We start from the raw sequence: 14,993 nt of genomic DNA, 5'->3' as shown, positions 1-14,993 counted from the left end.
GATGTGCCATTCCATGTAAACTCTGAACAAATTTATAATGCAAAGAGAAATATATATATACATATATATATATATATATATTTATAAAATGGGTTCAAGAATGTAGCCAATTGGAAGCGCTGAAATGAGTCACGTGTGAGTGCATTAATTTCTTAGTAAATGCACGGCCTGACCAGGGAGGTGGAAGAGTCTCTCTTCCACCTCCCTGGCCTGACGTACGTCACAATGTTTACACTAGCAGTGTGCACTCAATCAGTTGTTACAAGTGCGTCACGCGCTACTATACGCGCTGTCAATCCTGTAAACAACTTCTAGTTCGGGCCGCGGGCTGCCACAACAGCCGGCGGCCTTTCTTGTGCATAACACGTGGCGTACGTATACTCTACGTACAGTACTTATGTGCGACGTGCGTAAATGTTTGGGACGAACATCTTCGGACATCTTGACTTTTGAGTGAGTGCTACATGTAGCTGACTGGTATTGACCCACAAAGGTACGTGAATAATGCTGTTAGTTTTCGACCCATTTTATAAAACAAATGATGCACAGGATTATTTCGTGGCGTTAGTGAAGGTGCACACACTCTATCCTGTGCATCATTTGTATAATGTATATATATATATATATATATATATATATATATATATATATATATATTGATATATATATTGATATGATTTATATAGCGCCAAATCCACTCTGTAGAGTGCTCTAGGTGCAGAAGGAAGAGAAAGTGAAGGAGGTATAAAGAACATACAAAATTCAAAGTAATAAGTATTCAAAAACAAATGTGAATTCATTGTGGGGTTTTGGATAGCATTAAAGTACATGTACTTTGCTTCTGATGCTCATTTATATGGATTGCAGCTGATATTGATGCTGAATACATCAAGTTGCTAATGGTCTTTGCATAGTTATTCAAAGACAGGATATACACTGTATATTAATTGCAGTTGAAGTGCATTTTAGGGCTATGTTTTAGTACTCTTAGGCTGTAAAAACTAAAGTGATCTGCATGTTTGTTTGTTTTTTGTAGTCAATGTTTACATTTTATGGAAGAAGTTATAAAGATTTATAATCACTCATAAATGTGAAGTTAGAAGGATAGAAGGAGACATTGCACTATACACAGTACATTTATTATGATATAGGCCTACTGGGTGTGGTACTAAGTTTACAACATAAAATGCAAAGAAAAAAAAAATTATGCAAGAAGATTGTGTTCTTGCCTGAGCTTGGAAGGTGATCAAATGGTGAATGTGTATTTAGGCGCATCCATCTGAAAATCTGTGATTTGCCCATCTTTCGAATCCATACTCTTCCATGTTTAATACATGACAACTTCAGGTTGTTTAGAGCAAGTTAGAATATCAGGGACCAATCGACCATTTGTAATCCAGTCACATTCGTCACAGCACATCTGGAAAACCGACGTCTGTGTTTCTGCTTCCTGTTAAAGTTCTCTTTTTTTGTGGGTGTGTTGTTGTTGTCAGTGGGTATCAATGTTTTGTCTGAAACACAAGACGGTGTGTGATGTTTAATATCACACACCGTACAAACAGTGATGTACAATTGTATGTAGACAATGGAATATGTACACTGTATGTATACATTGTATGATATACACATTATTTCGTAAATATCATATGTACAAAAATTGCAATATTTACATGAAATTCAGCATGAATTACATGACATGTACAGTGTACATGTACGTGATATTAAAGTATAGTGATATAGCACATGATAGATAATTCAGTTTTATGATGCTCTAATTTTAGAGGGTTTTTTTTTTCTTCTTTTTTTTTTGACAGTCAGCATAGCAATTCAGGCATGAATATTGGACCAGCATTTGTATTATGTGGACATAATATGTCCAACAGATGTCTGGAGATCAGTTTCTGTGCGCTCAAGTTGGCTAGCTAAAAATGCAAAGCAAATGCACAAGGTCGAACCGGAAATGTGCAGTATGGACCTTGTGAATATGAGGCAATAAAAGTTTATAGGGCATCTTTTATGACTTCTCCCCCCTCCCTCCAGCCAAAAATATAAACATGGCACACACACACACACACACACACACACACACACACACAGACAAACATGAATGCATACATGTGCACACACACACACACACATAGCATGCACACCAATGCCTTTAAAGTGTAATTTCAGATTCTGAGTACTCTGCATTTGAAAGCCCCAAGTCGAATATTAGAATGAACTGGCACCCAGCTTCAGTTTGCAATGACAGTAATAAAAAAGTAGATGATTAACCTTGGCAACTTTTTTCCATTTTTTTTTTCCAAATGTAAAAATGCAAAATTCACATTGTCTGGAGAAAGTAGACAAACCGTGCTCTTACATGTAAATAACGGTTTCATCCTGTGACCACAAATTAAGTGTACAGGTAATGTTTACCACGTGAATCCTGTACAATACGTCCATACTACCAACCCACAGTGTATCTCCCCCTTAAAAAGGGAAACTGAAGTGTAGGGCCCGAATTCACGAAGGTGGTACAAATGAAACCATGTGGTTTAAACCATGGACAAAAAACCATGGAGCCCCAAGTGTCGCACGGAATATTTTGTTACGAAATTGGTCATTTCGTCGACAAAATGACTGTTCGTTAACGAAATTATAATTTTGTGGACGAAATGTTCAGTTACAAAATGTTGTCATTTCGTTACAAAATAATCATTTCATCGACGAAATAAGTGATTTCGTAACGAAATATTCCATGTGACACTTGGCGCTCCATGGTTTTTGTCCATGGTTTTAAACCATGGTTTCACTTGTTCCACCTTCGTGAATTCGGGCCTAGGGGTGTGAAAAAACACAACAGCAGGTCAATACATTAAAACATCTTTTTTTCTTTTTTTTTAAGGATATTATGTCATCATCTGGGTAAATTTTCATATCATGATCTTGTTGCTGTATGATATGAATTCCATGAGAATGTATAAGGAAAAAATTTAATAGATTCTAATAACTTTCTATTACAATGTACTTCCCCAGTTCAAGGTAACATGAAAAAATGCGGCATTAAAAGTGTTTGAAGTCATGTTGCAATACCCAACACTGCACACTGGCACTGGTCCAACGGTCCAGGACCAGTAAAAATTACTGTTGGACCAGTAACTTTTTCAGGAATGGACCAGTAAAAAATAGAAAAACTAGGTACCTACTGGACCAAGAGACAGGTTGGACCAGTAGAAAAACGGGTGAGTGTGCAGCCCTGCAATACCGTTGTCACTTATCAAGCTCTTCTTTGTTCCTTTTTTTTTTCTGTTTCCCTTTGTCAGATACAAATCATTTTTCGGGAAACATCTCGAGGAGAAGGACCGTGAGGACCGACAGGGAGGTCGCAAAGGTCGTTGCCAAGGAGTCGGCGCTGGAGGCCTTTAGGGAGGAGCATGAAATCGCCGAGAGGAACAGACAAATGTGAGCACACAGTGACGGTTTACCACTTAATGTAAAAGTGGATTCGCAGGAGTAATTTTTCACACTCGACTGAACAAGATGACTTTCGCAAATGTTTCTAATTTTGAGGAATCAGGGTATTATTTTGTGGAAAATGTAACAAACAAAACATTTTTGTGTGCTTTCAGTTTTGCGCTGGTTTCTGGTTGCGTGAAATGTGCAAAATGTCCACTTTTATAGTAATCCTTTAATGATGATGATATGATCTTCTTTCTCCAGCGGAGCCTCTTCATTGTTGCTGTTGCTCTTCCAGAGGGCTTTGTTATTTCCTTAACATTAACAGGTACCGACATACCTGGGTCGAGAAAGACATGGTAGGTAAAAATGACTTATCCAAGGATGTAGGCACTTGATGGAATTCAAACTCGGTACATCCGAGTGAAAGTCAGGAGCCTTAATATCCACTATGCCAAAGTCCCCTCATATTCTGACTACGAGATGTGGCAATTTACTGTGGAATTGTAAAAGCACATGTGTGGTTCCCATGCACAAGGAGTTTTGTTTATTTTAATGATAATTACTTTTAATATCATAGTTGGTGTAATATTCATCATCATTGTCATCATTGTTGTTGATATATAAGGCCGTTTTTTTTTTTTATGCCTCCGCCACGAAGTGGTGCCGGAGGCATTATGTTTTCGGGTTGTCCGTCCGTCCGTCCGTCCGTCCGTCCGTCCGTCCTTCCTTCCTTCCGTCCGTCCGTCCTTCCGTCCGTCCGTAATGAATTTTGTAGACAAGGTAACTATCGAAACCTGTTGAGGTATCCTAATGAAACTTGGCATGTATGTTTATTAGGGGGTGAAGTTGTGCCTATCAACTTTTGGGTGCACATGCTCAAGGTCAAAGGTCAAAAGGTCAAGGTCAAATACATAAAATTTCACTATTTCCACCATATCTATTGAATGCCTAAAGATATTTTCTTGAAACTTAGTGTATACATGTATTACCCAATTAAGATTCTCTGGTGAAAGTTTGGGTCATGAGGTCAAAGGTCAAAGGTCAAAAGGTCAGGGTCAAATACATAAAATTTCACTATTTCCACCATATCTATTGAATGCCTGAAGATATTTTCTTGAAACTTAGTGTATACATGTATTACCCAATTAAGATTCTCTGGTGAAAGTTTGGGTCATGAGGTCAAAGGTCAAAGGTCGAAAGGTCAAGTAAAAATATTAAAACTTCTTTTTTTTCTCCGTACCTTGGAAAATTGTTCAAGGTATCTTCATGGAACATAGTATATACATGTACTGACTGGAAGTGATTATCTAGAGAATGTAGGGTTCATGGGATCAAAGGTCAGGGGTCAAAGGTCAAGTGCAAGACTTCAAAATTTTACTATTACCCTCATATTTATGCAATGCCAGCAGGGTTATTTTTTACACTTGGTGTATGCGTGTGTAACCTAATAGAAATTCTCTGGAAAGTTTTTTTTTTTCTCTTTTTGCCTCAAAGGTCAAAAGGTCAAAGATCAAGTGAAAGTGCTGAACTAACTTTTTCCTCCATATCTCGGAAGTGGCTCAAGTTACCTTGAAACTTAGTACATATTATGCATGTTCTACCTGAAAGTAATTATCTTATGAATTTTAGGGTCAAGGGCCAGATGAAAATGGTAACAATTTACTATTCAATTCAGAAATTGCACTTTTTCTCCACACCTGTACCTTGAAAATTACTCAATGCCTAAATGTATGAATGGGTCAAAGTCAAGTTAAAGTCCTTAAATCCCTAGATACATACTCTCTTATTCATCCAATTAAACCTACGTCAAGGAAGGTGAACATTCAACACATTTGTGACAAACTTGTCATTCCAATATTTTGCCAATTTTGTGAAAATGTAATCACACAGTGTCCACATGTACTATCTAGACCTATTGGGAAAATCATGCTTTATGGCGGAGGCATACCAGTCGCCAAAGCGACATTTCTAGAACTTTATATATACACTTGTAGTTATAGATGGAAGTAAAATGTGGGTCACATAGTGGTATGCTGTTCAAATTGGTTGTGCCATCATCAAACACCAACAGACAGATGAGAACAGCATCCCGTACTGATGAGATCGCCATGGCGACAGAGATGGAGGAGCTTTGCTGCGGTTGGTGCAGACTTTTAAGAGCTGTTGCATGATATACACGTGTATACCTATAAGTATATGCACACTGTAGTCTTTATTCCATACTGGAGCTTGGTAATGTTATCTTTACCATCATGTCATCTTGTAATGATTTCCTTTTCATTTTGACACAAAGAAGTTACAATGTTATCATACTCTAAGTTTGTTTGTTTTTCTGATGTGTTTACATGTTATACTCTTCATGTTACTTTATTTTTTTTTTTTTTAGTATATTCCACTGAAATTAATTGGAATGGTCTATGGCTATCCATGTGTCTGCCTTTCAGTGGATATGCCTCCAGTTGTCAATCTACACTGTATGTTAAAGGTAGGGCATCCCATTTGCATGCCTTAACCCGTTGAGGACGAGTCCCGAGTATACTCGGGCAAGTGTCTATGGGAAATGCGTGTTGTAACAAAATCAAACCGTCCTCAACGGGTTAAATGAAGAGTTGTATAAATGCAGTGGTATGTTGAAGAGAGTATCATTTTAGAAACTCCCATAAAGTATTGAAAGTGGAAGGTAACATTTAGTACATTTTTATTGACCGTTAGATTTTGAATTGAATTTTTTTCGGGGCTCACCGTAAATTCCAGTACATTACTAGGCTACCTTTGCAGACCCATGCACTGCATGTGTGTCCATCATGTATATTTTGTGAAGAAAGTTCATCAAAACTTACAAACATGTCTATATACATTCTTGTCACACACTCTACTTGTTATTACATCAGCTCTTATACTTTTAGATTTAGATAAAAGATACAGAAGACTGCAACAAAAATGCTTAAGTGTGGCTGACACACAGAACTACTGAGTAGTTGAGTTTTGTGCATTATTCAAATTGTAGATAACTGTTGACTTCCAAATTTCTCAGCAGTGGCCTAAACAAGTCCCCTGAGGTTCATATTTAATGTTTTGCTGTATTTTGGGAGGTCTGTAAAAGGTATTCCCTACCTTTAAAAAGCTTGTGGTAACCATTCCCCTCCTCCTTCCATGCATTTGAAGTGGATCACATTTTATTTACTTTCGCATGCAGTGTATGTGCATTTGTGTCTCCTCCTACAGTACTGGTTTAATAGGCATGTAAGTGCATGTTTATGTTTGCATGGACACACACACACACACACACACACTCTCTCTCTCTCTCTCTCTCTCTCTCTCGGTATCGTACTCTTTGGCCCGAATTCACGAAGGTGGTACAAATGAAACCATGGTTTAAACCATGGACAAAAACCATGGAGCGCCAAGTGTCGCATGGAATATTTCGTTACGAAATCAGTCATTTTGTCGATGTAATGATTATTTTGTAACGAAATGACAACATTTTGCAACTAAATGAACATTTCGTCCACGAAATGATAATTTCGTTAACGAAACGGTCATTTTGTCGACGAAATGACCAATTTCGTAACGAAATATTCTGTGCGACACTTGGCGCTCCATGGTTTTTGTCCATGGTTTACACCATGGTTTCATTTGTACCACCTTCGTGAATTCGGGCCTTTATGTTTGCTATAAACCTGTTCAGTTCAGATTTTAGAGTCCTACATGGGCTGTGCAAGCCTTCAAGTGTTATGTACACTGTAAACGTACTTCATTTTGCAATAACTTTATTTAGGCATTTGTAAGTGTATCATCTTGAATTTTTGTCCCCGCCGAAGGAGTTCGAGCAGGGGACTATAAAACGGGCTCCGTACGTGTGTGTGTGTCCGTGTGTGCGTCCGTGTGTGATCAAAATGTTCAATTTGCTACTTCTCTGTCATTTATGAGCCAATTTTGATTCTGTTTGCTTTATATGATAGCACTGCATGGGAGCATTGAAACTTCTGCACAGAATTTCAGTTGTGACCTTGACCTATATTGTACATTTTATTACAAAATGCTACTCCTTCGCCATTTCTAACCCGATTTCGATTCCGTTTGCTTTATGTGATGGCACTAGGTGAGGGCTTCAAAACTTCTACACAGAATTTTGACCTTTGACTTCTTTGACCTTTGACCTTGATTTTTGACCTATATTGTACATTTTGCTACAAAATGCTACTCCTTCGCCATTTCTAACCCGATTTCGATTCTGTTTGCTTTATGTGATGGCACTAGGTGAGGGCTTCAAAACTTCTACACAGAATTTTGACCTTTGACCTTGATTTTTTACCTATATTGTACGTTTTGCTACAAAATGCTACTCCTTCGCCATTTCTAACCCGATTTCGATTCCGTTTACTTTATGTGATGGCACTAGGTGAGGGCTGCAAAACTTCTACACAGAATTTTGACCTTTGACTTCTTTGACCTTTGACCTTGATTTTTGACCTATATAGTACATTTTGCTACAAAATGCTACTCCTTCGCCATTTCTAACCCGATTTTGATTCCGCTTGCTTTATGTGATGGCACTAAGTGAGGGCTTCAAAACTTCTTCACAGAATTTTGACCTTTGACTTTGATTTTTGTCCTTTATCGTACATTTTGCTACAAAATGCTACTTCCGGCGGGGACATACTGCGCACCGCGTAATTTCTACTTTTCCTTGTTAACTTACATGTACCGTGACTTCACCAAATCGCAAAGGGGTTACAACTCGTGCACACAAACTTATGCTCGAAATGAGATTTGATTGTTCCAGTCTGGAAATTATTGACTACTATTCACGTCAAGTTTTTAATAAGTACATAATCTACAACAAACAGAAAGAAGGGGGGGGGGGGGGGAAGGAGAATAAAAGTAAGCCACACAATATTGCTGGAGCTCTATGCTGTAGGTATGCTGTGAGATTACGATGCCCTAGAAAGGAAGGCTGACAAGAAAATACATTGTAATGAGTAGAGCAGACCGTCAGAAGTTAATTGTTTAGTCACATGTACATGTATCTAATACACCATACATGTACATTCCTGGGGTGAGATAGAAAAAACACATTTGCTGTGTTTTTTTAAAGCATACATTATGTGCTGCGGTGACTTCCAGTGTTTCAGAGCAATAATACTCTTTTCCCTGTATTTTAATTCTTGTGAATTTTAATTGTTATTTTAATTGTTGTTGTATTTTAATTGTTGTGAATTGAATGCTATAAAGCAGTAGATTACACAGTGCTGTGAAACTTCAAGAAGCCCCCAAAGATATATAATAATGATATGAGATAGAGCACAGTTGAATTGGATATGAATATATATTTTTTTTTTATTCCCTGTAGTTTCAGTAGTTTTGTTGTGATTTTTGAATGGAATTCATGTAGCATGCAGAACTGAAACTGGCATTGTCAGCATTGGCATTCTGTTCACTCAGTCATATGATCCTGTAAAGCATGAACATTCCATGAGTATTAATAGACAAATGAACATGAGTTATGAATTTGAAAAAAAAAAAAGGTCTTAACCTGTTTCTATAGGGCATTGTGTGTGTGTATTGATATATCCATGTAAATACATGACAGTGTGTATAAAAGGCTCTTTCAGAATGAGGGGAATAGTATACAATTCATTTTTTCCCCTTTTATAAATCATGACACGTCTGCTGTCGCTTGTAAAACACCGTCAGTTTAGCATAGGCGTGTACACTTGTATGATGTTGTGTACCATATACTGTTGAGTGGGCAAAGTATTGATCATGTCTGCTAATAATGGCCGTGCATTGATCCAAGAATCTGTGTGTGCTTGAAAATGTTCTCAGACGGGCAGGATTGTGGTAAGAGTCAGCTTCAATATATCAGAAAAGGTAAGTTTATTCAGCTTTGATCTACAGCTAGATCAAGGCTGTGACTGTTGAGCCATTTTCTATGTTTTACGTATACTTCTTCCTCCTTTGAGCTCTGTCAGGAAATTGTCAACGAGGACAGTGCTGGATGTAGTGACACCCAGTGCTTTAGATGTTAACAGGAAAAGACAGATAAAATGGAGAAGAGAGAGAAATGGAGAACTAAAAGAAGATGATGAGGAAGAAGAAGAAGAGGAGGAGGAGAAGGAGGAGAAGAAGGACAGAAAGTAGGAGATTAAGGCTTTCAGAATGCAGTGACATCCGATACTTCAAATATGAACAGGAAAAGACAGGTAAAACAGAGAAGAGGGGAAATGGAGAACTAAAAGAAGAGATGAGGAAGAAGAAGGAAGAGGAGGAGGAGGAAAAGAAGAAGAAGGAGGAGGAGGAGAAGAAGAAGGACAGAAGGTAGAAGATTAAGGCTCTCTGAATAAGCTCTCAATAATCGCATTCAAACTTTGTACATACATGTATTTGGGCTTGGGCTACACGCTTTTTGACAAGCAAACTACATCATACACTATTGTATGTGCCTTTTCATATAACTTGCCCTACTAAAAGCAAGTTTTGTTGGCCCAGAGCAAGCTGGGCGATTAGGTTTGCAGCGTAACATACGTGATATATTCATGCTTCTCTTGCCAAATCTTACCGTTATATTGGCCACAGTCCAGATGAAGGAAATGTGCTATTTAAGTCCTGTAGTGTTCTTCAAGCATCAGCTAACCACGCCTCTGACTAAGCGGATGTTTGCTTCATTTCTCATACATTGTATGAGAGGAGTAGTTCTAGTGTCATAGATCTGATGACATTTAGAGTGATACAGTGATCGTTCAAGTAACTATGAACATACAGTTACAGTTTGAGGTCCTCTTTCATCCTCTGTATCTTGTGAACCTAGTGTAGAGGATATAAATCAGTATTAGTGGTCTTTTTAATATTATCATTATCTCATTACATTGTTATCATTATCATCATCAAGTATCACTATTTTCATTATTATTATGGTCATCATTTTCATCGAGAACAAACTCTGAGAACAAACAGTGAGAACAAACATTTTCAATTCAACAAAGCATTGATTGTGCGCAGTGTTACAACATAAAATGTGTGGTTTAACATGACAAAATAATGTAATTGAATGCAATAATAGTAGTGTCGTCATGTTTGCATAACACTGAATTACAGCAATGATATACAAGACTAAATAAATCAGATAGTCAACGGAGATCAAGTGTAAAATGATCCAAGGTTAGAAAACATACAAGTTGTAGAAAGTTGTTATGTGATACGTTGTACAAAGATGTAAGCAGAACAAACTCTTATTGGCAGGTTACATGACATGGATTTCATCTTTCCTGATGGCTGCAAATGAGAAGGCTCTGCAATGTACCAAGTCCTGGCCAAATATCGAATGACTGTGTAGATGTTGGATACAACTGTAAAGAAGATCTTTCCCGTTTTCAACCTTTTTAGCTGAACTGTTTCTTTTCTGTATTTTGATCTTCTTTTCTATTAATTTGTCTCTTTCTCTGAATGTGTTTATTTCTCTTCTTTCATCTTTGTTTGGTAATGAGGAGGAGGAGGAGGAGGCGGAGGAGAGAGAGAGCTGGGGAGACATACATTTATCTTCCTCTCTTTGACCTGTCGAGGTGAACTGTTTGATGTAGCAATATGTAATATATTTTATCTCTTATACACATATTTTGTCTCTTTCTCTTCTGTACTATCTGTTTGACTGTGAAAAGGAGGATTGCAGGAGAGCCAGGGATATATAAAACTCATCTTCCTCTCTTCAACTGTTGTGGTAAACCGTGTTATATGTTGTATAATATATTTGATCTCTTTTTGATGTTGTATCTCTTTCTCTTTAATCTCTGTTTGACAGTGAAAAGGAGAACTGGGAGAGATCCAGGGAGATAGATTCATCTTCCTCTCTTCAACTGTTGTGGTTATCTGTGTTACGCTGTGTAATATATTTCATCTCCTTTTGATACTTTGGCTCTTTCTCTTCAATCTCTTTTTGACAGTGAGGAGGAGGATCTGGAGTGAGCCAGGAAGATAGAAATTCATCTTCCTTTCTTTTAATAACTATTGTGGTAAACTGTGTATTTATATGCTGTGTAATATGTTTCATCTCTTTTTTTATTCTTTGTCTCTTTCTCTTCAATCTCTGTTTGACAGCGAGGAGGAGGATCGGGAGAGGGCCAGGGAGCTGCAGCGGCAGATCTTACGAGAGGAGCAGGAGAAAGCTTTGCAAGAACAAGAGACAGATGAGGTAAGAGTCTCTTTAGAAACAAACAAACAGACAAACAAACAAAAACAAACTTAATTTATCATAATTTATTCAATTTATTATGCATATCTATGTGCATCTATATCTCTTCACTGAGGTGGCAAGACCTTGTACCGCAATTTTTGGTGAAAATCACTTTTTGTGATTAATTGTTAGATGATCAGGTAAGTGATTTTCTGTCAGAATCCTAGCTGTCTAACCCCCAAAATGAAGCCACCACATCATGTTTAAAGGAAATGTGATCCCCCTAAATAAAAAGCTTTTACATCCATGAATTGTTGCTTTTTTTCTCTCCCTTAAACATTCAAAAAATTTTGAGTTAAAGAGGTTTTGTTGCCCCAACAGTGGTATATTTATTTTTGTGTTATCTATTTATTCATGCATATATTTCTTTATTCATATATTTATCTCCCAATCTATTCATTTATTTCTGTATTCTTTCATTCTCTATTGGTTTATATCTCATTATTTGTCTGTTCATCTGTTGGTTATGTTCTGTATGTGTTCTTCCGTGGAGCTTATTTTTAATTTATTCATTAATTTTTATTCTTCCCTCTGTGATTGACTTTGTGGTATTTTGTAATTTGTGTTTGGTCTTTTTTTTTTTGGAAGTGTAAAGAGTAATCTTGAATGGTGCCGATGTAGTTTGATTATTCGTTGCTTTATTCATATAATTATTTGCTTTTCATATATTCTGTTTATCTTTTTAATAATATCTGTTTAATTCTTCAGTACAAATATTGATTTTTTTTTTCTTTTTCCGTGGGCAATGGGGAATTCTTTGTTCGAAGTGTACATTGCAAACTTGAGAATGGCTGTTCCGACCCATTCTGCTGCAGTTGAAAGAAAGCACATTCCATGTATTGATGTGTTGTTTACGTGATACACCTCTTTCATGCTCCCATTTAATTGTTTGTTGTTGTTTTAGCTCGTGAAGATTTGTGTGGGTGTGGTTGTGGGCGGCCTTGCCTGTTTCATAATTCTAAAGTTTTCTTTGAATACCAAGGTACAATGGTTGTATGCTTGCAACTTAATAGCGCTATCATTCAACATGTGTACACACATCATACAAATACAAAAAAAAACAAAAACAAAAACCCATGTGCACACACATGCAGAGACATCTCTTTGTATTTAATGATATAGGACACGCACTATCTAATGGTGCCACACTCAGGTGTGGCAAGGGCATGACAACTGAGACACGACCTTGTTGTATGGAGGAGCAGCTTTTGAGATGTTTAACATGAGAAGTGTTTTGACTCAGGGTTTCTGTTCGGAATCCGCCATTTTCCATCCTGTTGTGTCCGCGCCCGTCATTCCATTGAAGTTGTTGTAAGCTTGCGCTCTGCAACTATCGTGCAAAGTCAACTGGGCATGAGGCAGATGACAGGCAGGGAGATATCTAGCTGTGCAGAAGTGTTGGGGAAAAGAAAAAAAAATAGCATTCATATTCAATATTGTGAATGATAGTGATCATCCTTTTCTTCTTGTAGGTGTAATGGTGCAAGAGAGGATTCAACATTAATTTGACACCTTGCATTTCATCTACTTTTTAACCATTTTGTTAATCATACAGTTGTAACACCCAGATGTTATCAAATATCTGTCTAATTTCATGAACAAAATTTGTCGTTCCCAAGAAACTTTGAGTATAAACAAAAAGTACTGTCTGTCTTGATATCTAACCCCATATTCACTTGTTTGTGTGTGTGCTTCTTTATCTTCTTAAATTAAGCCACACATGTATGTAGTGTTTGCGGAAAGACCAACACGAGATTGACACAGTTGTGGCTTCCTCTGTGATTTTGTCGCAGAGAAATGCTAAATGTGATCTTGTGCAGCTAAATATCTTGGAATGATGTGTGTTTATGCTTAATGTGTGATGATCAAGAGCTACAGTGTGTACTGTGGCTGTTGGTGTAATGAAGCGTTGCCCATGTGGAGCATTTAAGCCCCTATGGAGGTCAGACAAGCAGAATACTTAACTGATCAGTACGTTGCTATGACAAGCTATTAAAGAAGCTCTGTCATTGATCCTTTGAGGTTCTCAGATTTCTTATACCAAAACGTGCAGCCAACAACTTGCACCCAGACTCTTAACCCTTTGAGGACAAGTCCCGAGAACATTTGGGCAAGCGTCTGTGGAAAATGCGGTTTGTAGCAAAATCAAACCGTCCTTAATGGGTTAACAACGGCAAACAACTGAGACAAAATAAAACCGGAAAAGAAAATATTGTATATGATTGCATATTATTATATGAAATGTGTAGTGCAATTTGAACCCCCCCCCAAAAAAAAAAGAAACAAAAACAAAACAAAAACAAAAACAAAACAAAACAAAACAAAACAAAACAAAACAAAAACAATTCATTTTAGTGGGAGGAACTAACTGAAAATCATATAAGTTTGTAGAGGATAGGTCCCTTTGGATAGAGAGAGAAACATAAAACAAGTTGAACATATTTAAGCATAATTACAACTGCATGCATATGTACAAAGTACAAGTTTACATGCATGCCTTTCCGTTCAACAATCTGCATTAATTCTATGTTAATGGCATTGTCTCATCATCAACTACACTTTCCTTGCTACCTGATCATAATGCCATTTCTGACCCCTTTTTGAATTGGAACAGTCACTTGGTCACATCGTAAGTCTCACCCTGAAGTCATCCTAATGGGGTAGTGGCGACTGTATATCCCCAAAGATCCAAAAATATGTTGAAAAAAACAACAATGAGCAAACAACAATTACAGAGTTAAAATCTCCATGACGTGTTCCTTTGATTTTGTTGATGGTTGTTTTGTTTTTTTCCACATCAGTACTCACTGTGAGGCGTATCAATGCAATTTTCATGAGGTCACAAGGCAACTCGTGACTTGAACTGGGAGGAAAGGGAGAAAAGGAGCAGTCTGTTTTCGTTGTAACGGTTTGCATGTTTTGCCTATCATATATTTTCACAATCCTTTGGGAGGAATTTTGTTCAGAGAGAAATTAAACGCCATTCAGATACTCTGGGTGTCCTGATTTGGACACCTCCCAGATCTTGTTTCTTTTCAATGATATGTTTTGCGCCATCGGATCCCATGTTGACACTTGCTACATGTAGTTTGCCCAGCTCACTGGGGCTTGAAACTTTGCAGCACACACTCATGGTAGCAATGAGCTTGCTGAAATTTCTTTTTTCAATAATTTGTAGCTCTTTGTTGTTGTTTTTTCTTTCTTTATTATCTCTTTCTTTGTCTGTTTCTGTGCCATGTCTGTCTGTCCATCTCTCCTTTTTTTTTCTCTGTCTTTTTTTTTTTTTTTTTGCCTCAGGACATTCTTTCTACTAAGTCAT

At 37.4% G+C, this 14,993-nt stretch overlaps 1 protein-coding gene across 1 annotated transcript in view; it reads left to right on the top strand.

Moving 5' to 3' along the window:
* Window positions 1-14,993, top strand: part of LOC140239061 (uncharacterized) — a 46,082-nt gene that overhangs the window by 18,156 nt on the left and 12,933 nt on the right. The window contains exons 3-4 of the mRNA XM_072318957.1: window positions 3,309-3,447; window positions 11,539-11,632. Coding sequence (XP_072175058.1) covers window positions 3,309-3,447; window positions 11,539-11,632 — 233 coding nt within the window. The remainder of the gene's footprint in view (window positions 1-3,308; window positions 3,448-11,538; window positions 11,633-14,993) is intronic.

This window comes from Diadema setosum, chromosome 15 (genome assembly GCF_964275005.1).
Source record: "Diadema setosum chromosome 15, eeDiaSeto1, whole genome shotgun sequence".
NCBI lineage: Eukaryota > Metazoa > Echinodermata > Echinoidea > Diadematoida > Diadematidae > Diadema > Diadema setosum.
Note: the sequence above shows the minus strand (reverse complement) of the source record. Positions and strands in the feature narration are given on the sequence as shown.